This window comes from Lissotriton vulgaris, chromosome 10, assembly GCF_964263255.1.
Source record: "Lissotriton vulgaris chromosome 10, aLisVul1.2, whole genome shotgun sequence".
In the NCBI taxonomy this organism is placed as follows: domain Eukaryota; kingdom Metazoa; phylum Chordata; class Amphibia; order Caudata; family Salamandridae; genus Lissotriton; species Lissotriton vulgaris.
This window is the reverse complement of record NC_141698.1, coordinates 19,259,321-19,281,448: the sequence shown is the minus strand read 5'-3', so window position 1 is coordinate 19,281,448 and position 22,128 is coordinate 19,259,321. Positions and strand designations below refer to the sequence as shown.

Below are 22,128 nucleotides of genomic sequence, written 5' to 3'. Positions count from 1 at the left end.
TTCCCATTTGCGAGGGCTTCATCACCCTTCTGAGAAGGGTGGAAACTGCGACTGTTTTGCGACCGCAATTGCGGTTGCAAAACAGTCTTACATAGGGCTCACTATTAGGAAGAGATGCCCCTTCCTAATAACGAGGCGCTAATCAGATTTAGCGAGTCGTAAATCATTTGAGTCTAGCTAAATAGGGTCAGTACATGGCCCATTTGTTTTCTGTATTCGGAAACCTGTTTGCGCATTAAAAAAGGGTTGTACATCTATCTGGCCCTTAGTACAGATTTCTTGTTCTTACTGTTGGTATTCAATGAAATATGACGTCCTCTAACAGCTGACTTCATGGTTTGCATATTATGTGAGAAGGCTTGCTGCATGTGATAACTGTTCCTGGTGTACACAGGTTTGCAGTTAAGCCACTTCTTACCAGAATTGCCAAATACGCAGACTCTGGCTACAGGTAGCAAGGCAAATTGTTTCAAGGTAGACTGGTCGTGGTACCATCAATTCACCACGAGAAGGAGGGGCCATGTCCTGTCTCCTCTCTTGCCTGTCCTAGAATGTACAAGGGCTCCCTGCATGCAACCATCTGCCATTTCTACCAGAAAACAGGCAGCGGCAATAGTAGAGAGGACAGGGTTGAGATCTGTGTTACATGCCCCATCATTGGCTAATAGTCAATTAAAACCTGCAACTGGCAGAGAGGATCGGAGTGAGGTCTGTGTTATAAGCCCCCCCATTGGCTAACAGAGGTTTAAAATCCGGTATTTTCAGAGAGGACATGGGTTAGATCTGTGTTAAAATCTACGTGACGGGCTATTCTTTCCCATGCTCTTTTACAATACGGGGAGGGGCGGGTGATAAAATACAAGTGTATCAAAGCAGAAAAATGAAAGATAGGCACCATTTTTACTCTTAATTTAAACATATGCATGAAAATGGTAACAATGAGCCTTATTTTAACGTGGATGGGTCTTTCATATTTATGATAATCATAAGAGCTTGGTCCTATGATGTCTCTTCTAAATGTGTACTGGTAAGGACTTGTCAGTGCTGGAGCTCAATGCCCGGGGAGGGAGACATCCAGGTGGGAGTGCAGGGTGCACCTATAGGAGCTTAGTGCATCATGCTTCAGCAAAGCGCACACAGGAAGGACCCCAGTATGGCAGTCAGCCTAGTGAGGGTCCATCTCAGAGGAGAGTCATTGTTGGACGCTGAGATGGAAGGTGAAGAACAATCTCAATATTGAGAACAACATTAAGAAGTTGCACAAGATTCTGAATCAACAGACTTATCCTCAATTGAGCCCTACTGGTCCTTCCCACAAGAAATTAACCCAAGACAGGTCTCAGTGGGGATCAAAGCGCACCTGGATCACGTGGCTAACAAAGTGGACCCCAACTGCTAGAGGGAATATTAAAAAGGAAAGGAGGGGAAATTGAAAGAAAGAGAAGCTTTGTGTTCCGATTACATTGAATCTTTTAAAAAGTAAATCAACGTCCCCTTGACAAGATTAAGAGTTCTTGGGGTTTTACAAAAAGACGTCTTGACTGACAGTTACAATGGAGGAAGTAGAGTTGGTCGCACGGCTAAACAATCCATTACAGATATATTCTATAACTGGTCTTCAGTTTAGCATTTACCCTGTGTTCACACTATGGCACATCTAGACGCCTTGAGGAACACCACAGTGCATTCATGTATATTATGCACGCGTCTCACTAGAAGCTCCTTCAGAACTCAAAACCCCGGCCAATGACAAGAGATGTTAAATTTGGGATTGTTAAAAAATCTGAACTCTCTGTTCATACCGGCTAGAACAAGGTAAAAAAAAAAAAAAAATCACTGAGCGACTAGTGAAGCAAAATGCTTTCATAGCAAAGAAACGAGGATTCTTTCTGCACTGACTTAACTACATTCAAGTATTTGTGTTTTTGGTAGGTCTCAGCTGTAGACGGCATGCATGCGCTGTCTCAAACCAAGACATGCTGTATCTGCTTTGTGGGCTTACCGCTCTCCCACAGGCTTCCCATTTGCTGGCACCTCTCTGGTGTTTAGCCCTCCTCGAGCGCACCAGCCAACTACTACTAAACATACGTAGCGGCCATTTTCAAGCATTGTTTCGGGACCAATTTTTATTATTATGCCACATGTTAGGAGCACTGGACGAACGTAATGCAGCATTACACGGAATGCTGAACAGTTACCAGATTCTTCTAGTACGCTCAAGAGGTACTTTCACAATAGGTCATTTTGAGAAGTGAAAGTACTGAGTCTGTTGTGCTTACAAGAGCAGCTGTGAGCTGCATAGTGTAGGTTCATTATGTTATTTTTCATATACCTCAGCTATCAGTGTTAGCACCATGGCATTTGATTTCTTCTTAGAAATCGGAGCACTTTATCTTCAATGGAGACTTTAAAAGTGCACATAATTATGTTCACCAACAGTTCAAAGAGACTTTACACGAGGCGCTAAGCAATTGTTTGATTTTTTCCACGCATGCAAAAAATGCCTTTTCAGTTTGTTATTCATGTTTCACTTTCCGAGATAATATATGACCGAAAGTAATGAACCCATTTTAGTGTTACACAATAGGCTGGAACAGTTTAGCACAAGCCCCAAACTCCGATATAACTCTCTGTTAAGTTAGTGTTTTTTTATCGTAATGTTCCCTCAAATTCTAAATAATCTGTCAGAGCTTTGTGAAATGCACTACATAAAGTTTGCTTCTTATACTTTTGCTTCGCAGTCATCCACTTTCAGAGTCATATCATGGCGTTTGCTTTGTGCGGAAGCAAGATTTGCAGTGGAACTTAAAAAAAAAAAAAAAAAAAAAAAAAGAGTGTATTGCACTCACTCATTATCTGGCCCTCGCCGTTGTGTAAAAGATCACAGGTTTCCAGAGATAAAGCCCGGCTCTGGTTTCTTTAATCCTTTACTCTGCGCCTCCATAGTGCTTTTGTGCATATAAACTTGCTGCAATCTCCTAGAACATCAAACTAAGGCAGTTATCATACCAGAGCTATGTCACTGGGGGTGCCTTTGTAAGGAACCTGCTCCTTTTTTTCTTACCTTTGGTCGACAACCTGAACTCGTTTACTCAGACTTTAACTGATAAACATTGACAAACCCAATAGATCTCTGCAATCCGAGTGCTATAGGCGTTGGCAATGTTAATGGATTTGTGTATATCAATAAAAAACAGCCCCAGAGCCGTACACAAATACACTTACATTGCCAACACCCATAGCTCTCGGATTGCCGAGACCTATTGGCTTTGCCATTGCTTGTGTTTCCTGTCGCAGACAAAGTCCCTCCCCTTTGAATTGGGGATCTGTACACAATCCAACCAACAAATCCACCTCTATAAGGGCCTGAATAGAGCAACCTGTAGCTAAATGGTGACAATTAACTGGCTGGACATATCAGACAGAGCTTTTCAGCCCGTGCGCAGACTTTATCAGAAAGTTTTGATCCAGGTCGTGTAGAAACAATTTTTTTATTTTTTTCTTCTGGACATTATGGGGTAGATGATAGATTATGTAGCCAGTGTTGCAAATTCACATTAATGGCAGAAAAGCCACGAATTTGGAATCACTTTTCACCAATGGTCTCTTCAAAGGAGACCGAGCTCCTCAATCCCAGAGAGGACTTCCACAGAGGCCTCCACAGCCTGCTTCCAGAAGGGAAGGTCTGCATTTGTAAAATAATACGTGCTGGTGTCCAAAGATTTCTGCTAAGGACAGTGCTCTGAAGATCAGGCGTGATGAATACCAAGGGTTGCGTAGTCCTGATTCCACCTCCAAGCTCTTTCATCCATCACCAGACACTCCCTGCCCCTTTATCTCGCCCTTTCAGCTTCTTTTGCTACCCTGCTTTCTCCCTTTGCCATTGTTTTTTACATTTTATTCTTCCTCCATCTTACCTCCTTTTATATTTTTTTGTCTCTTGCTTTGGAACAAAGACTGTTGAGGAAAAATATGTTACGGGTCCCAAAAATGAGTGTTTGTGGGCCCCACCTGCAACTACTGTGTCAGATGAAGCACTGCATGAGGACGCTAAGCTACATCAAGGCATGGGCTTCAGGCTGTATGTAATAAGGTAAAAACCCAAGTGCACCTTTTTACTATTCACTCAACTAAAATTCGCCTAAAGGCAAAGCTCACTACCCCAGAAGTCTATTGAGACCCACTCACGACAGTGAAAAGCCAGGTCAATGTGACTGTCCCATCAGCCAACTACCCATCTCACAACTGTAAGATGAATCCATCCCTTTTAAGAGGAACAAGTACGATGAACCATAGAAAGCTAGGCTACTGCAGCACTGATTACTCAGGCACCACTATGGGAAGTTTTAATTACAGGGTTACAGTCACTTTCAATTGTGTGCGTTATATCCAGGTCAAGGGTACAGCATCATGACTTGTGCTGAAAAGGAAAACACTCAGGTGCTTCTTATGGTGCCTGCAGCTTGGTGGCTGGAGAGGAATCTTCCCCTAGAGGCTAAAATATGAATGATAATCACCAGAATTGCGAGCTCAATTTTTTTCCTCATCTTGCCAAAAGCATGGATGTGGGTGTTTCACACCTGGTGTTCTTCTGCTGCAGCGCTGAAAGCACCTCGGAGAACATCAGCATCAAAAACAAGAGACTAGCCGGTCGGAATCGAGAGTAGCTGTTCCAGCCTGAGAATGGTCTGAGCAAAACTTTCAGTCTCTGAATCGATCAAGTGTGACTAGGAGGTATGCCAATGCATGGTGAACTACGCATGCATCATACCGTAGTATTGCTTTCTGTTGTCGAAAGGAACCACAGAAGGGGCGATCGCTGGTGTTGCTGGTCAACCGGCATCTTCCAAGGACCCCTTGTGGGAATTATTGGTGAATTCTGTACAAGACAGAACTAACTCTCCAGACCTCTTGAAAAAGGTAAACATTATGCCAAACCACGAAAGACGTTCCAGCTTTGGGGTAGTAGGTTTTCAGAGTAAGTTTATTTGATGGCGAGACATGTATCACATAGACACGGCCTGTTGGTGCAGCTTCAAAGAGAAACTATTCAGAGGTGGCGGGTTTAGTGTGGCAGCAAGTTTGTAGCGTCTTCAATGCTTTCTAGAACTTCATTCAACAAGGCAGTATTTTCTTAGGGATAGTACAAGCAACTGCTCGAAAATTGTATTTTTTCAAATAAATGTTTTTTGAAGACACTTTGGTGGCAGTGACTAGGAGAAAGGCAGGACCAAGCACCTTCCCGGAGATGGACCAATCATTGCAAAGATCATGGTGATCATGCTTGGTAAATGTTGTTCTTTTAATGAAAATACAACTATTGTTCTTTATTTTTGTCCATTTACTGCGTGAAGCTTTTTAAGGAAATGGACAATTTGTTGCTGTTCCGCAATTAAGCAAATGTCTCCCTTCATAGTGTTGTATTTGAATTCTGACATTTTGATTTCAACATTTACACCTAATATGACCAAGTGGTTACCACATCATCAACTCAAATATCACATTGAGTGGACAATAGCTTCTCTTATCTGCAAGTGACAAGCACCAAGAGCTCATCAATACAAAGAATAGGAAAAAGGTCACAATCCAGCAGATCTGTACACAGCCAGAGCAGTGAGAGACACCATGGAGTACAGCTCACATCTCAGAGGGGAGAAAAAGCCATCAGGAACAAGACAGCCTAACAGACAAAAAAATGTGCACAAAAGCAAAGGTTTCTCTTAATGTTGGGAAGGTGATAGGATGTCTCAGCGCAAGCCCTCGAGCCACGAACTGCGGCCACCTTCACTTTGCAGAAAGAAGCAAGGCTATGCCTTGCTGGAAGAGTCTGCCACAAGAATGTCTTGATAGTTACCTAAAATTTCACACCCAAAGCTCCAAGGAAGAGCAAGAAGACAGACACTGCAAGCCTGTCAAGAACAGAGTCAAGCTGTGCAGAATCAGGCACAACATGCTGGTTCAGGAAAAGGAAGCCACATTCGTACAGCTATCTTCATAGCCTTATGGCGCTGTTACACGTCTTTGGGGACATATATTACAAGCACTCCCCCTGATCCTGCTCCTCAATAAAAAAAATTATAATTTCTCCTCCAATATTGTACAGTCCCTGGGTTATTGTACCCTAAATAAAGAAATCTTCTCAATCCAGGCCAAAAAACGAAAGACAAGCTGAATGAACCCGGTGCCTAGAAATAAGACTTACTCTGTGCAACATGGAGTGTACTCGCGGGGGGAATCACCCCCTTCATCGTGGTTACAAATGGCAGCGAGTCACCAAGAGGTTGAGTAGGAGTTTAGTGTGTGACAAAATTACAGTCAGGAAACCAAACACACAGATAATGATGTAAGCAGAAACCACAAACAAACAAATGCCGCCCTAGGAAGCAGTATGAATCAGAGGACTAAGCTCAAGCATCAGTCCTTTTTTAGGTCGCAGCCTCTATACTTTTATCAGTAAATCTGCATGCGAGTGCAAAAGTACTAGTCATTTCAATTGAAGATGTGTTGTATGTAATGGCAATACACTACTACATCATGCATATTCCACTTTACCTCACTCCACTCTGCAACACTCCGCACCACTGCACTCTACACCACTCCACACTACCCACTTATTTGCATCACTCCACGCCTCTCTACACTAGAGCAATGCACTCGACCCCACACTACTCTACTATGCACCACTACAGTCTACACCACTCCACAACACTACACCCTACGCCACTTTATTCAAAACCAATGCACTTTACGCCAATCTACTCTGCAAAAATAAAAATCACTCTATGCCACTGTATTCTACACAACTGCACTCTACGCCACTTCATCTACTCTAAAGAGTCTACTTTGACACTGCAGTCCACACAGCTGTGTTAACCTTTAGTTTATTAATCCTGCTGCCTCGGCTTTAAGTGGCACGCACTTTCCGTTGTAATGCTATTTAAAGTGTCTTTGTTAACTATAAGATGTTTTTCTCTGCTGAAGCAAAGATAGAAGGAAACCGTCAATAAAGTTCATGGATTTCGAAGTCTGGATTGACAGTGCATTCATAAAATCAGACCTATTGGCATTACACTGCTTGTTGTTCTCTGTTAACTGGAAACCGGCATCCCCTTGGCTGTGAGAGCGTGTCACCCTAAGAATGATCTTGGTTGGGATCCTCCATAGTCATGGAAGTTCCAATGGCAAACTGGTGTTACAGAGAAGCGCTGGGTCCGGTGGGGGGGTCAAGAGAAAGGAGTGGCTACTCTCCTTTTGGCCTCCCCCCATACTTTTTGAGGACCACCATCAAGGCCTCCTTAACACAAACAGCCTCTAGCCTTGCACAGTACCCTGATTCAGGCTGTACACATTTGAGGCACTTGCTTAACCCCTTCGACGCTGATGACGAGCTCAGCTCGTCATGAAGTACACCTCTCGTAAGCTCATGACGAGCTGAGCTGGTCATGAACGCAGGATTTTTAAATCTTCAGCGCACAGCGGGGAAAATGCGCCACACCGATAGTGTTAAAAGACAACATTGGGTTTTGCAGGGGACATATCTGAAAAGCATCAATAGTAGTCCTTTGTTACCTAATATCAAAGCAAATTGAAATGAACTGAATGGAAAAAGAATGCAAGTCAGTGACATGGAGCAAGGCAGCGTCTCCTACTAGACACACTGCAGACAATACACTGCATTCTAAGTCAATTTCTATGTACCAAGCCATTGTGTGAACAGTGGCATTTTGAAGTTGGAAAAGAGGAAAGGGTATAGCATAGCAGGATTCTCTGACCCTTCAATACATACTTATGATGTTCTAACAAACGCAACATGCAAACGTAATGAGGACAACTTGGAAGGAACTTCTACCCTGGTCAGACATGCAACAAGTACACTAGAAGCAAAAAATAAAAAGAGGGTTTAAAAGTGGCTTCCCTGAGGACATGCTTCCCACACTGGGCAGTCCAGTGAACAATGGAGGATACTTGGCTCAGGGCTTTACTTGTGCAATGAAGCCCACCCGAGATTGTGGAGTAAGCTGGCTCTGAAAATATGAGACATTGGTGGGGCACGGAGGTGGAGAGAAAGGAGTAGTAACTGGTTCTGGGGCTACAAAATGCTTTAGATCTTGTGTATGAACTTAAATACTTTTCTTTGCTTGCCTCCTTTTAGGTTGAGGCTAGACAGTGTGTATGCGTTGCTCTGCGAGACATGCTGTATCTGGAATAAGAGCTTCAAGCACCTCCCGTATTTTCTATTGGCTCCCATTACTGTCCTTCATAAATTATGGCTTTTGATTGGTGAAATGCCTGACTAGTCCCTCCTTTTGCACTTCTGTAACCTTCCATTCATACTGCCCCCGTTACATGTACACTTACTCTTCAGTACCTACGATACTTTCGAGGCACTCTTTTCTGTTTATAACTAAAACGCCAATGCTTCATCTTTAACTGTGGTGGCTGTGCGCCTTTGTTTTTTTCTGCGCAGCTTGCTCAACTCTACTTACTTTTAGCAAGATTCTGGTTTTTTTGCTTCATCTTTTACAATGGCGGCTGCGCGCCTTTCTTTTGTTATGCGTGGCTCGCCCAACTCTTTATTTAGCGTACTGTAATCCTACTTACACCAGCCGGCTGTGAATTCAGTCCGATACCTGCAGTTGATCTTTTAACGGATGTCGTCCGTCTGTGATTTTAGCATCTCCAGGTCACATAACAGATGCCTCAGCAAAACAAATACTGGGAATCGTCTAGGGGGGGGTTCATAATGTGTAAGAGGACCGAGTACCTCAACCAATCCCAGTGTGTCGCACAAAATTCTGAAGTATTGATTGACTGTGGAGTCACTGTCTGAGTCGTCCTCCAGGCTCCAACAATTCAATGCGTGCTGCCCAGAAATGGTGAAAGTTTGGTCTTCGCTGGAGGTGAGGGACTAGGGAAATGTCATTGACAGGGCGATAGTAGTGTAGGTCGACTTAGGTAGGCAAGTATGCTGCCACGCGCTGTTTTGGACAACAAGGGGGAATGATACATTGAGGGACTGAGGAGCAAAGGACTGACCCCAGGTGGTCATACTGAGTCATGGCTGGACCAGGACAATGGGTCCCACTGGGTGTCGCTCAGTCTGTGTACGATCCAGAACCTGTGGCCAAGCAAAGGTTGCTGCTCATATTGCAGGGTCTCAAGCTGTGCTGATGGCTTTACAACCGGGTGCTTGCAGCATACTGGATGGCATTTTTGTAATGCATATTTGATACTTTTACAGACAATTAATGTTTTGTTAATATGACACTAGTTGCGCTCATGAAGGTCAACATGACAGCGATATATACAGGTTGCATTCTGCATGGAATAAATGCCCCAGAACATTCTGAGGTTCAACTCAGGAAAATACTTACACTCCTTCTTAACAAGAGGCTTTAACTTTAGCAGAGTTACTTACATGTTTTATGTTTGCAACTCGGAATGCGCCTAAATGCTTTTTCATTTAGATTGTTTGGTCAATATGGCAGGCTCAAATCCCTCACTTAGTTCAGATCACATTCACATTTTAACATGTAGCATGTACTCAGAAGAGTTAGCAAACTAACTCATTTATGGATTCATACAATTTAGAAAAAAAACCTGTACATCCTTGTCACCTAGACACTTCAGCAGAGCTGTTAACGTTTTCATTAAGATACATGCAGTGCAACGCTGAACGCGGACTTGTGCCGCTTTACTGAGAAGAGTCATTTGCACATATTTTCTATGTTGCGAAATGACAATTAAATTGGCTCTGCCTCAGCTTAGCAAGCCTTTCCGGGCCTCTGGCACGTTGTGTCATCTTTCAGTGTTCGCAGGAAAAGCAATTTTAGGGAGGCAGTGTTAATCTTATCAAAAAACATTCACTCCCTCCTATTTCTGTAAATTTTAATGAATAAATTGGTTTAACTGGCTGCTCCGGCTCACAACACTTTATGCAGCAGGGTTGAGTAAATTATTCGGCAAGAAAAGGAAAATTTGCAATATTGAAAGAACAAATCAGTGGTCACCTCAGGTGCTTTGTTACAAATTTAGCAACCACTCTCGTTGCAAACACATATGATCATAATTGTTTCATGACAAGACCTTCTCAAAGCAATGCTATAATGTGCCTGCCTATTAGTGTCAAAGCTTCCATGTTAAAGAACAGTAGATGTTGCAGCACCCTGAATGCTGCATGGCTAAAAAATGATAAGGTCCCAAAGGCAAGACCAATTGCATTGCAAATGCTTGTTCTGCATATGTGGCCAATTTGTGGTAAAAGGTTCATGACAGGGCTGAAACTGCAATGGACGGATTTAGAGTTCCTAGAGGGTTGGATGTAGGAGGAAATCCGGGGGCACTTTCCATTTACCCTGTATCGGCGCCTGAAGCTTCTCTCAATTTCATACCTCTCTCTTCCCCCCAATTTCTTCACCCATTTCGCCAGAACTGACTGATTTGTAACAAACCCAATGTTCCTTGTTGATCTGACTTTCTAGGTTACTTTCTTGACGTTTGAGACGTTTTCAAGAAAAACAGGGTGACAAAAAACACACAATAAAGTCTGGCTTTCAGGCTGCCACCAACCAAGACAAGCTATGCCACCAACCAAGACAAGCTATGAAGGTCACGAGCACAGACCCACAGAGGGGACATTCAAAAGTGTCAAAAACAAACACTGACAAATCCAATGGGTCTGGTTTATATTTTGAGCCCACGCCATAACAGTTACAAATATCCGGAGTAGTGAAAAACAAAACAACAAAACAAATGTTTTCTTATTCAATACAACTGTAAGATAAATACTTAAATGTGCGATGATTCAGTAAACTTTGGAGATGTAAGAGAGACCCTTGTGCATTGAAATGCAATAGGTACGAGAATGCACCAAAAATCCAATAGCATGAAGCAAGTGAGTACTACTTCTCTAGTGGCTCCAAAGACCACTTCGTGTATATTTTAAACCATTAGTAACAATAGGTACTGCTGAAAGCTGCGCTGTCCAACCAGACAGAAAACAGTAAATGGTGTGTTTTGGATCATGGAGATGTATGCCACTTATTTACTAATTAGAGAGATCGGTGTGCGCTACGAAAATTGTGACTGCTCCCCATTCCCCCACAATACCAGGAAGTGCCTTACTCTGGCATGTACATGTTGGAAATGGGGGCATCCATATTTGGGGGTCCGAGATACTTCAAGCACTGCAGATTATTGGCAACACTGACTTAGTGCTACATAAAGACATAAATAAAAACACTTGCACCCACACTCTGGGCAAACTCAAAACCTACGAAGCACCCACCCAACCCCTGCACTGGCTGCATCGGTTTCTGTCCCAATCAAGCTTATCCACTGGGGACTTGCACCCCATCAACACCAATGCATCCCAGATCAGACTCCAGTCACTGCAGTGTCCCGGACAAGCGCCAACGCATTCACCAATATTTTTGTGTAAACGAACCCTGCAGTGAAAAGGAAAAAGCTCGACCTCTTAGACAGTCAACAATAATTGTGCCTTAATCTCTCTTTTTGGATTGTAAAACCTACTGTGACATTATTTATCGGATGGACCCTTTAAACCCAGTGCATGAGCACTGTACTCTGCTTGAAGGTTGACTTCATGTAAACATGTATAAGACAACTAAACTTGGGTGGCATGGTGAGCAAAAGAATGATGGATTCAACCCAGATCTCTTGACTGGGGGTGAATGTTTTGATTTGTTCTGCATTCCGTCCATCAATTGTGTGTCTTTTGGGAATAAGTATAAGACAATGCAGTTCAGTCTTTACCTATAGCCACAGGAAAATAGGCACTCTGGACTACATGAGCCACAATGCACCTGATAGTTAATGTAACACCCAGGACCGGAAAATGCTGTCCCTGGTTAAAGGAATAATATGATAGACTTAGTCCTGAGTTACATGCAATGCTCCACTCCCATGCGATTATAAAAAAAAGAAGAGTCCATGAAATGGCAGGTGGAAGGGGCTGTGCTGCCCTGTGGGGGTGTGAGGCAGGGCTGCACACCTGTCCGTCGGGCAGGGGCGGCCACACTCACCGAACTTGATCCACTCGGAGTCCTCCAGGGAGGCGATGACCTGGCAGAAGCGGAACATGATGTCAGCGGGGACGTCGTACAGAAACTGCCTCTCCAGGGTGGACATGGTCTGCCAGGCCGCGGGGGCGCTGCCCTCGGAGCCGGGGAGAGGGCAGTGCGGGGGGACGACCAGGAGCCCGGGGCAGGGTCAATCACACTGCCCTGGGGAATGACAAGCCTCGTTAGAGGAGAGTCCCTTAGCGACAGCACGTTACGTCACGTCACACTCCGCCGAGTTCCCGTCAATAGTCTGTCCTGATTGGCGCAGCATCTAGAGTCAACCCTACGTCATATCGACGTAGCCCAGAGAGACGCCTGCACGCGACTGAGGTCAGCGCCACCAGCGCGTCTCTCCTGAGATGGACCGTTGCTCCGGCTGAACCGATGGTCCAAGTCTTCTGTTTAGCTGCCATCTTGGAAAAGGAAGCCTGTGTCCACAGCGCGTGAAAGGCGGCCGTAATCTTCTAGCCGACTGGTTACGAACAATACGGCCATTTTGGAAAGGGAGATACAGGCACCGCCTCAAAGCTTGTGAAAAGGCGAATCCCGTTCCAAGAAGGCGCCTGCGCAACCTGAAGCGCTAACGTGTGTACAACTGCTACGGAGCATGCGCGTTCTGGCCACTCTACTACCGAGAGTCCTCTGGCGCCCTCCACTGCCTCACTACTTTGGGTGCGTGCATTGGATCTTACTTTTTTTTTCTCAAAATTAACGATGGGAACTAATTACAACCTCCTGGGTCCACCGTAACTAGTTAGTCCAGACCCAATGCTTTTTTAGGTCTCGCCTGACCCAGCGCTTGCGCTGGTCTGGCCAGACCTTAAGTAAGAAGGGCTTCAGAAAATGCTACCTCAGCTACATCTTGCAGTGCAGGTGCGCGCTTGAGCAGAGGCCCATATGGCGTAATTATTATTACTGCTGCGTGCGCACCACTCGCACACATGCACTGCAAGCTGTGGCCGGTGTTCTATTGATATGTGAACCCCATCTTGGTGTGTCCCCCCTACGCGTTTCCTTTACTTTGCGCATGCGTTTTTCTCTCTGCGCATGTGTTACTGCTGCGCAGGCGCATATTACGCACCCCATCTGTCCGTGTACCCTCAACGTTTTTTTTTCAATTCGCGCATGCTCGCAAACCATGACCAATCACAGGGGTCTCACACACACAGTAACATCATGCTCAACCAATCATCGTTCTCCAAAGCATTCATAAACGTCTAACGTTCTAGAACTTTTCCTTTTCAGCAGTCACACCCCTGCCAATGGTGTTCATTCCTCGCAGTGCATTGCTCATCGAGTGCACTTGTTTTTCCAGTTCTTTCGTTACTCATCGAGAGTCACTTGTTTTTCCAGTTCTTTGAAGGTGAGCATTTTACATTTATTGTTAATGCAAATGTACATGTACCACCGTTTCCCTCTGTTGAGTCTGTTGCCCTGCACCGCCTGCCCGACTCCTAAATGCTGCCTCACTCGCATGTTACATTTTTTCGTCGTGGCAAAAGCTAATATGAACCAATTTGTAATGTTACCAACGAATGTCTCCTTTAAGCTCCAACACACTTTTTCTGTCCAAATAACGTAATTATCCTGTGGTCGATTCTCGAGTCCAGTGCCACGTGGCATATCCCTAACTGCTGCGTTACGTGCAAGTTAAGTTCATTTGATTTGCCAATTGTATTATGAATCTTAGTTTATTGTTACTTAAGAATGCCTTCTTTATGCACTAAACGCTTTTTTTCTGGGTAAATCACGTAAGTTTCCTGCGGCCGAGTCTCTAGTCCAGTGCCACGTGGCCTATCACTTAATGCTGCGTCGCATGCATGTTAAAATAATGTGATGTGGCTAATGTAATATGAATCACATTTTATTCTGACTTAAGTATGCCTCCTTTAAGCACCAACCTGTTGTTACTGGGTAAATCACTTACTTTTCCCTCTGTTGAGTCTGTTGCCATGCGCCGCCTGCCCGACTCCTAAATGCTACTTCACTCGCATGTTAAATTATTTCGAAGTGGCAAAAGCTAATATGAACCAATTTGTAATGTTAACAAAGAATGCCTCTTTTAAGCTCCAACACGCTTTTTTTGTCCATATGACATAATTATCCTGTGGCAGAGTCTCGAGTCCAGCGCCACGTGGCATATCCCTAACTGCTGCATCACGTGCGAGTTAAGTTAATATGATTTGCCAAATGCAATATGAATCAAACGCTTTTTCTGAGCAAATCACATAAGTTTCCTGTGGCCGAGCTATATGGTGCAGACGAGTGTCATTGGCATATTGGTAAACAGTGTTGTAGATATGCAGCATACTCCCTAGTGTCTCCCTGCAGAATACGAAACGTTCAGGACAAAGAATTGTTCCTTGTGGTACTTGAAAGTTCTGTGGTAATGTTTTTGGTTTGTAAAACTCAGATTTTTCAAACTCTAGTTCCAATACTTTCTAATGCCTGAATTTATTATTGAATTTATAATTATTCCCATTCTGGAGGCCAGACTGGTTATGGCCATGATCGAGTTAGGGATTGGTTTAGAAGCTCAAGATAACCGGTGCTGCCCTCATCTTAAATATATGGAACGCCATTGAGTATTTAAAAGGACTCTGTTCTGTGCTGCATTTGGGAAGAAAGGAAGCTTGAAAGGTGTATAATAGTTTGAAGTTGGAAAAGTGGTCTAGGATTTCTGTTGAGACATCTTTCCTAGAAATTGAAGCTTGGTAAGCAATCTAATATTCTGAAACTTCAACGAGAGGGGTAAGTAAGGAACCCGCCACTGTATCCATATGACTTCAATTTGTTCACCCCATCTCACACCCCAGGCCCGCATTCTGCAGTTTCTATTCTGTCCATTAGTAAGTAATGCTCCGAGATAGCTGCTTGTTCTTCCGTTCTTTTCCTCAACAACCCCTGAGACCTGGCAACCGCATCCTGCAGTTTCTCTCACATACACCCATGACAGCACGTGCACAACCAGACCACGGCACTAGCCGCGTTTGGGGCAAATCACTTAATCTCCCCCTGGCCGATTGTGAAGTGCTGCGCCACATGGCAGTGGTTTCGAGGTGGCATGGCAGTGGCATGTGTAGGCCTCGCTGCTGAAGCTGCCTGTTTTCACAGAAATCGTGCATGTCTGTGATGCATATTTTCTTTTTTGGGCTGGTGGTATGTAGCGCTGCTCTTGTTCCCTGTGGCTTATTGTGAAGTGCTGCACCAGATGGCCGTCCATCGCTTAAAGTTCATTGGCAGAGTGAGGAGTGAAGACGGGGGGACAGTTGTTATAGTACTCGTGTATTCACTCACATATATAGTTATTTTTGGCTTTGTAATACAATGTGAGTATGTAAAATTGGGTACTTGCATATCTGACAGTATTTACTTTACATTCTTTTTTACGTTTATCATTATTTGAAATAGAAATGGATGCCACTAAGTACCAAGGGATTCTGGATTATGTAAGCCGTAATGTGTATCCTGAAGGTTTCAGTAAAGTCCAGAAGCATGGATTGCGTAGACTGTCTAAAAAATTCACCATTGACGGTACTATCATTTTCTAACTATTCTTTTTTCATTGCAATGTGTTAAGGCTGTTTGAGAAAAGACATGTTCTCAGTTCATGTAATTCTTTTTGACATGCATATTTACTTTTGCACATTCATAGTTACTAAAACACTTTTTTGTTTTCTCTTTGTTCTCTTTTTTGTTTTGTTAATAGATGGGAGCTTGTTCTACAGTGGTAAAGAAAAGAAAACTAAAGTTGTCATTGGTGCTGAAGCTGCCCAAAACATTTTTTCCGAATTTCATTCGTCTCTTATTGGTGGTCATTCCGGTATCAACAAAACGAAAAAAAGCATTTCCTCCCGATTTTATTGGCCAAATATGTCAGTTGAAATTGAACAATGGGTAAGTTTGCATTTTTCTTTCTTCTCTAAATAATTTTTTAATTAAAATATCATTCTCCATTGTGCTAGTCTTATAGGCCATTGTTTTTCGAACCCATATATTTTTCATTTAAATGTCTCACATTGTAAATGACATAATATTCTTTTGATCATTGATCTGTTGTCCCATCCTATGATCTTATTAATGTTGATTAATTTATACGTTTATAAAGAATGTAGATTTAAAGAGATTATTTAATAGTTTGTTTAATGTATCCATTGTGTGGATAAACATAAAGACTGTTTTTAAAGATATGTTACTTCAGAGGCTATGCTTTTTACATGTACTCCGTCTGCACTTGAGATACAACGTGAAAATGTTGTTATGAATTTGTTTTTTTGGAGACACGTCTTTAAATTTTCCTTGAGAGATCTTTATTTCTTTCTTTTTAGATCAAAGAGTGTGATGTTTGCCAAAAGGAACAACCAGCTCTCCAGATTTGCTCAGAATTAAAACCAATCAAAGTATGTCTTAAATTTGTTACTTTGCTTTATTAACTGTCTGATCATTAGGTATTATTCTAAAAAATTAATTAAACACGTGACACTTGCATAAAACAATCCATTGTTGTATAATTATTTTTTGTTTTTTAAAATATTTTTATTGTGTATATTAACAGGTGGAAGAAGTTTGGGAACTTGTAGGAGTGGATTTGATGGGACCATTACCTACCACTCCTACAGGATATAAATATATTCTGACGGCAACAGATTATTTTTCTAAATGGGTTGAGGCATTTCCTCTAAAATCCAAGACTGCAGCTGAGGTTGCTTCAAGACTGTTGCAAATGTACTTACGCCATGGAAGTCTGAAAAGGGTTCTATCTGATCAAGGCCGGGAGTTTGTGAATGAAGTGAGTGACCAATCTCGGCCTAACATTTTGATAATGCAAGGATGATATTTTCTATTTTGCTTGCCAAATATATTTAAATATATGTAGTATCTTTTTTTAATCGGTCACATTTGAAAGGTAAATTTTACCAACATTTCCGAATTTAATATATATATGTATTTTTTTTCCAGGTTAATTCAGAGTTATCAAAGCTCTTAGAAATAGAACGTTCTGTGAGTGCTGCCTATCATCCACAGACCAATGGTTTAGATGAGCATACTAATGCTAGCATTAAAAGGTAATGCTAATTCTTTTTAAGTTTGTAAGTACTTAAGAGGTTGCTCTCATGGCGGTCTTATCTCATCTGTCAGCTTGTCTGATGTGGTCTGACGGTCATCTTTCGCTGCAGTGCAATTGTAAGGGAAAAAACGTGATTAATATACTGCCAGTAACAGTCATGCCACATGTTAATCTTTTGTAATTTTACAGCATGTTGTCTAAGTACGTGAATGAGCATCAGAACGACTGGGATCTATATTTGGACCATGCATTGTTCGCTTTTCGATCAAAGCCACATACCACAACAAAAGTTTCCCCCTTCCTACTTATGTACGGCCGAGAAGCAAGATTTCCTAGTGAGATGGCGGATGATCTGGTATGAATTTGAGAGTACTCCAATGTATATTTTAATCTGCAAATTTATGTTATGTAATTATACAAACATTTACTTGGTGGATACTTTTTAACTTTTTATAAACATTAAATCTATTTTTGCTGTACTAATTTTCATGTTTTTTGCATAATATTTATTTATAAAAATGATAGTTATTTTAATTTTTATATAATATATATTTTTAAATGGTAAAAATTAGTAATTATGTTTCCTTTATAAGCTTGAGTTTTTACTACCAACTGAAAACGAATATGCAGGCATTATCGCAGAAAAGAAAATTAAAAAGCAGACCAAGCAGAATATTGAGTTTGCCCAGGAAAAGCAGAAGGAAAAATATAAAAAGAGAGTTTCAAAGAAATATAAGCTGTGCACCTTCAGAGAAGGAGAGTTAGTGCTTCTGAAAAATTGCAGGCGAACAATGAGAAAAGGGAGCATTTTGGAGCATAACTTTACTGGACCGTACCATATTGCCGAAAAACAAGGGAAGCGTGTAAAGTTACTCAATGCTAGAAACATGCCTTTCCGTAGAACGTATAGTCTCGACATGTTGAGGCCTTATAATTCGAGCGTCAAAGGTAATCTATTGAAGGGTACCTTTTTTAAAGTAATGGGACAACATTTGGATGTGTAGTGTAATGATGTTCCATCAGCCTGTGTAAATGTCTCCTTAATAGGTTAAAAGGTAGTAGGTTGAGCAAGAGAACGTGGCTTCGAGTTTCTGCACATGATATGTTTAGTAAAGTACAGTATTTTATGAAAGAGATTTATGATTAGCTATTTTTGTTTGAGTAAGGTTTGTGGTAGGATGTTTGAGTAGTCTGTTTTTTTTAATGATACATTTTGTAAACCGTCCAAAATTATTTTGCAGGAAGCATGACCAGTGATAAATCTCCAGCACCTCTTCCATATCCAGCACCTCCCCCATCTCCAGCACCTCTCCCATCTCCAGCACCTCTCCCATCTCCAGCATCTCTTCCATTTCCAGCATCTCTTCCTTCTAAATCCATGAAAAAAGTTTTGGATGTATGGAAGAAACAAGTGAAAGGACGCTTGGAAGCAATAGTGTCAAGCTTCAAGTTGTATGATTCTTCATTTTGTTCACTCAAAATGGACAAATGGATAGTTGATGAGGTTGGTTTCTATAACATCTAAACTCAGTATAGTATGGATAATGGCGTAGGATGTACATGGTGGTTCCCCTAGCAAAGCTCATGTGTTTTCATATTTTTTTATAGGTAATCAATGCGTACCTTTCCAAAATATGTATGTCAAGACCAAATGTTCATATATTTTTATCAATAACACAGACAGACCTAGCCAAAAAGAATAATTCTTTATCAATGTGCGTAATGAAATCCTTTTATTTGAACCTTAGTGTTCAGCAATCTCTGCAACAGTGTCGTCCTGTATATTCCTGGGCAATTATCGTTCATCTGCTTTTCGGGTAAATATTCATATATTCTTATGTGACTTTTCACTATTACTGGTTCTAAGGAATATTCAAAGTTACTGATTCATTGAATTAATGTCTGAGTGTAAAATAGACTTAGAGTAACGTTTTGAAGAGTATTAAAAATGTAACATGTCTTCCAAGTGAATATTGTTGAGTTGGAATTTTGATTGAATTGGCATTCACCTCTTTCAATTTTTGTAAGTGTAAACGTATGGATGTTGGATGTCATGTAAAGTTATTCATGATCACATTTTATACTCTACAGGTACCTTATGAGAAAATGGAAACTGTTCTTTGTCTGACAAATACTGGCGTTCATTGGATACTTTTGGTAAGTGCAAGTTTTTTCAACATTTATTTATCAGTCACAGTTTTTTAGGTTTCGACCTGGCCGTAGCTCTGCGAAGCAGGGCTACGCCCAGGTGAAAGCTATTGTTTACATTATGGGGGACTTGAATCCGCCCCTTCTTCCATTGGCTAGCTCCATAAATGGAGGCTAGCCATTGGAAGACAGCGTTGTCAATCAGTCTTTCCCAGTGAGAACGCGATTCAGGGGCGTTGCTGGGTCTTTTTTTAAGCCCCGCCCTCTCCTCTTCCCATTGGCTGGAATTTTACCTTCCAGCCAATGGGAAGGGGAGTGCACGAAAAACACGCCCCCGAATCCCAACACGCACTCCCATCCCACCCCCGTCCATTCATTCCCATGTCCTCGCCCTCCCTCTCTCCCTTGGCCTTCTTTTTTTAGCCGTCTCTCTCCCGCCCGCCCACTGTCCGTGCCTCCTCCCTCCCGCCCACCCACTGTCCGTGTTCGATGCCTTCGGGTAAAGTCCGCGCTATATAAATATGCATAAATAAAAGAAATAAATAAAATCCCCCTCCCTCCCGTTGTCCTGCCTTCTCCCTCCCTCCCGCCCGCCCACTGTCCGTGCCTCCTCCCTTCCGCCCGCCCACTGTCCGTGTTCGATGCCTTCGGGTAAAGTCCACGCTATATAAATATGCATAAATAAAATAAATAAATAAAATACCCCTCCCTTCCGTTGTCCTGCCTTCTCCCGCCCGCCCACTGTCCGTGCCACCTCCCGCCCGGCCACTGTCTGTGATGCTGTGAGGAGAGGGGAAGGTGTGTGGGAGGGGCAGACGCGAGACGGCGCGTGCCGTGCCTGGAAAGAGGAGCGTGGTGCACGAGACCAGGGGACATGCACTTCTCCATCCCAGAGACCGAGACCCGCAGCGGGGAGGGCGGGTCATCCTACGTGGTGAGTGATTGGGTCCCTGAGGGCGCCCCGCGCCTCTCACCCCTCTGCTTTACTCTGTGCCCTTCTCACCTCACCTATCTCTGGCTGTCCCGCTGTCTGTCTCGCTGTCTGTCTGCGGGTGTTGTCACCCTCTCCTCCTGTGTCCAGCTGGCGGTGCTCCTTTTGATTATCCTGCATCTCTCGTGCCTGTCACCCCTCTTCTTACCCCGCCCCCCATCATGCCGGTACATGAGCATCCTCCTGTCTGTACCCCCACCTCCACCCCCCCTCTGCAGGGCCAGTCTCCCCTTCTGCCTACAATAGACTAGAGTAACTCTGCACTGGTTTGCTGCACATTATCCACGATGCTGAGCAGCGTGACTAAAGAAAAGAAAACATGTTTCTGGGTGCAAACACCATGCATGTACTCGCCTACAAAATGACACAATCACTTTCTATTTCTTTAGTTCCAGATCCAAGTTGGGTCGGTCACTAAAAAAAACAAAAACGCATAAAATCAAGATTTGAGTTTGGGAGGCTGAAGCAGTGAAGGTGACGGCAACACTGGGGACAGAAGGAGAGGCAATAACACAAGGGGCATGAAGAAAACATGAGTGTGCAGGCAGGGGGCAAGCCTCATGGGGCGGTGGGGGTGCAGGGAGGCAAAACGGAGGGCGCAGTGTGAATAAGCATCTTGGAGGGCGCGGGCGGGGAGGACAGCACAAGATACGTTGAGAGCAAAGTGGAGCATCTGAGGGTAAACCGGGGAAAGAACAGCATTGAGCGGGTATGAGAGAAGCACACGGGCAAGACCGCAAAGGGGGGGAGGTACAGAAGGCTTGTACATCATGGAGTGGGCGGCGTTAAGCACATGGGTGACAGAGAGCAACACCAAGTGCAAGAAGAGAGAAGCACATGAGTGAGACAGCTGGGAAATACACGCATTCTCATGGAGTGTGAAACTCAAATCAAACAAGCATTTGTAATGCAAAAGGTATCGCATTTACGCGAGTTTAAGCTATTGGCATTGTAAATGGCAATGCCTTTTATTTATGTTTTAAAACAAAAATGAAAGGCATTATTTGCAATGTCAATAGCTCAAACTCGCGTAAATACGAAACCTATTGCATTGCAGATGCTTGTTTAACTTATTGCTGAAAAATATAACTGGTTATAACTGGTTATAATTTGAAGTGCTAAATTAAAAAAAAAATGTTTTTGCTGTCATTCTGGTGTTCATTGGATACTTGGATACTTTTGGTAAGTGCAAGTTTTTTAAACATTTATCAGTCAGTTTTAAAAGTTATTGTTGAAAAATATGACTGATTGTAATAATTTGAAGTGCCTAAATCTTTTTTAAGAACAATTTTAACTGTCATTTTTTTACATGATTTTGTTTTGCAATGTATCAAGAGCAGACATCTCTAGCATAAAATTTAAACTTTCAATACTAAAAATCTAATTTCTTTTATATGATTTTTTCAGATATTGAAACCTTTTTCAAAGACAGTAATAGTTTGTGATTCACTGATTAGCAAACTTCGGACCTACCATGACTTTTTACGAAATTGGAGGTACCCTTTCCCTAAAAAAGTTTCCATTATCTATTTAGTACTTTTTATATTGCATAAATATAAAAATTTCAATATGAGTTTTTTTCTTTTTGAAATTGATCATTATTACCGACAAACCCGTCAAATATTTATTGTTTAGTTCTCATAGACAAACTGAAATATTTAACATAACCATTCGTATGTCTCTAAAGGGCTTTCCTACTGGCACTGAAGCACAATTTACTACTTGTGTAACGATATATCTATAAGAGACATTAGTTAGTGATAGATTCCTTACCGTAGAATATCCCCAGGCGTCAGACTGGATCCGGAAACTTTTGCGTAGCAATACCCCTGCGCGTC

At 42.6% G+C, this 22,128-nt stretch overlaps 1 protein-coding gene across 4 annotated transcripts in view; it reads right to left on the bottom strand.

Annotated features, from left to right (window-relative positions):
• Positions 1-12,405, bottom strand: part of IRAK1 (interleukin 1 receptor associated kinase 1) — a 212,145-nt gene extending 199,740 nt beyond the window's left edge. For all 4 annotated transcript variants that reach the window (XR_015300637.1, XR_015300638.1, XM_086940252.1 and 1 more), the window contains exon 1: positions 12,045-12,405. Coding sequence is in view for 2 of the 4 variants with exons in the window: in XM_086940252.1 (XP_086796378.1) it covers positions 12,045-12,150 (106 nt within the window). In the remaining 2 variants the exon portion in view is untranslated. The remainder of the gene's footprint in view (positions 1-12,044) is intronic.
• Positions 12,406-22,128: the final 9,723 nt, after the last annotated feature.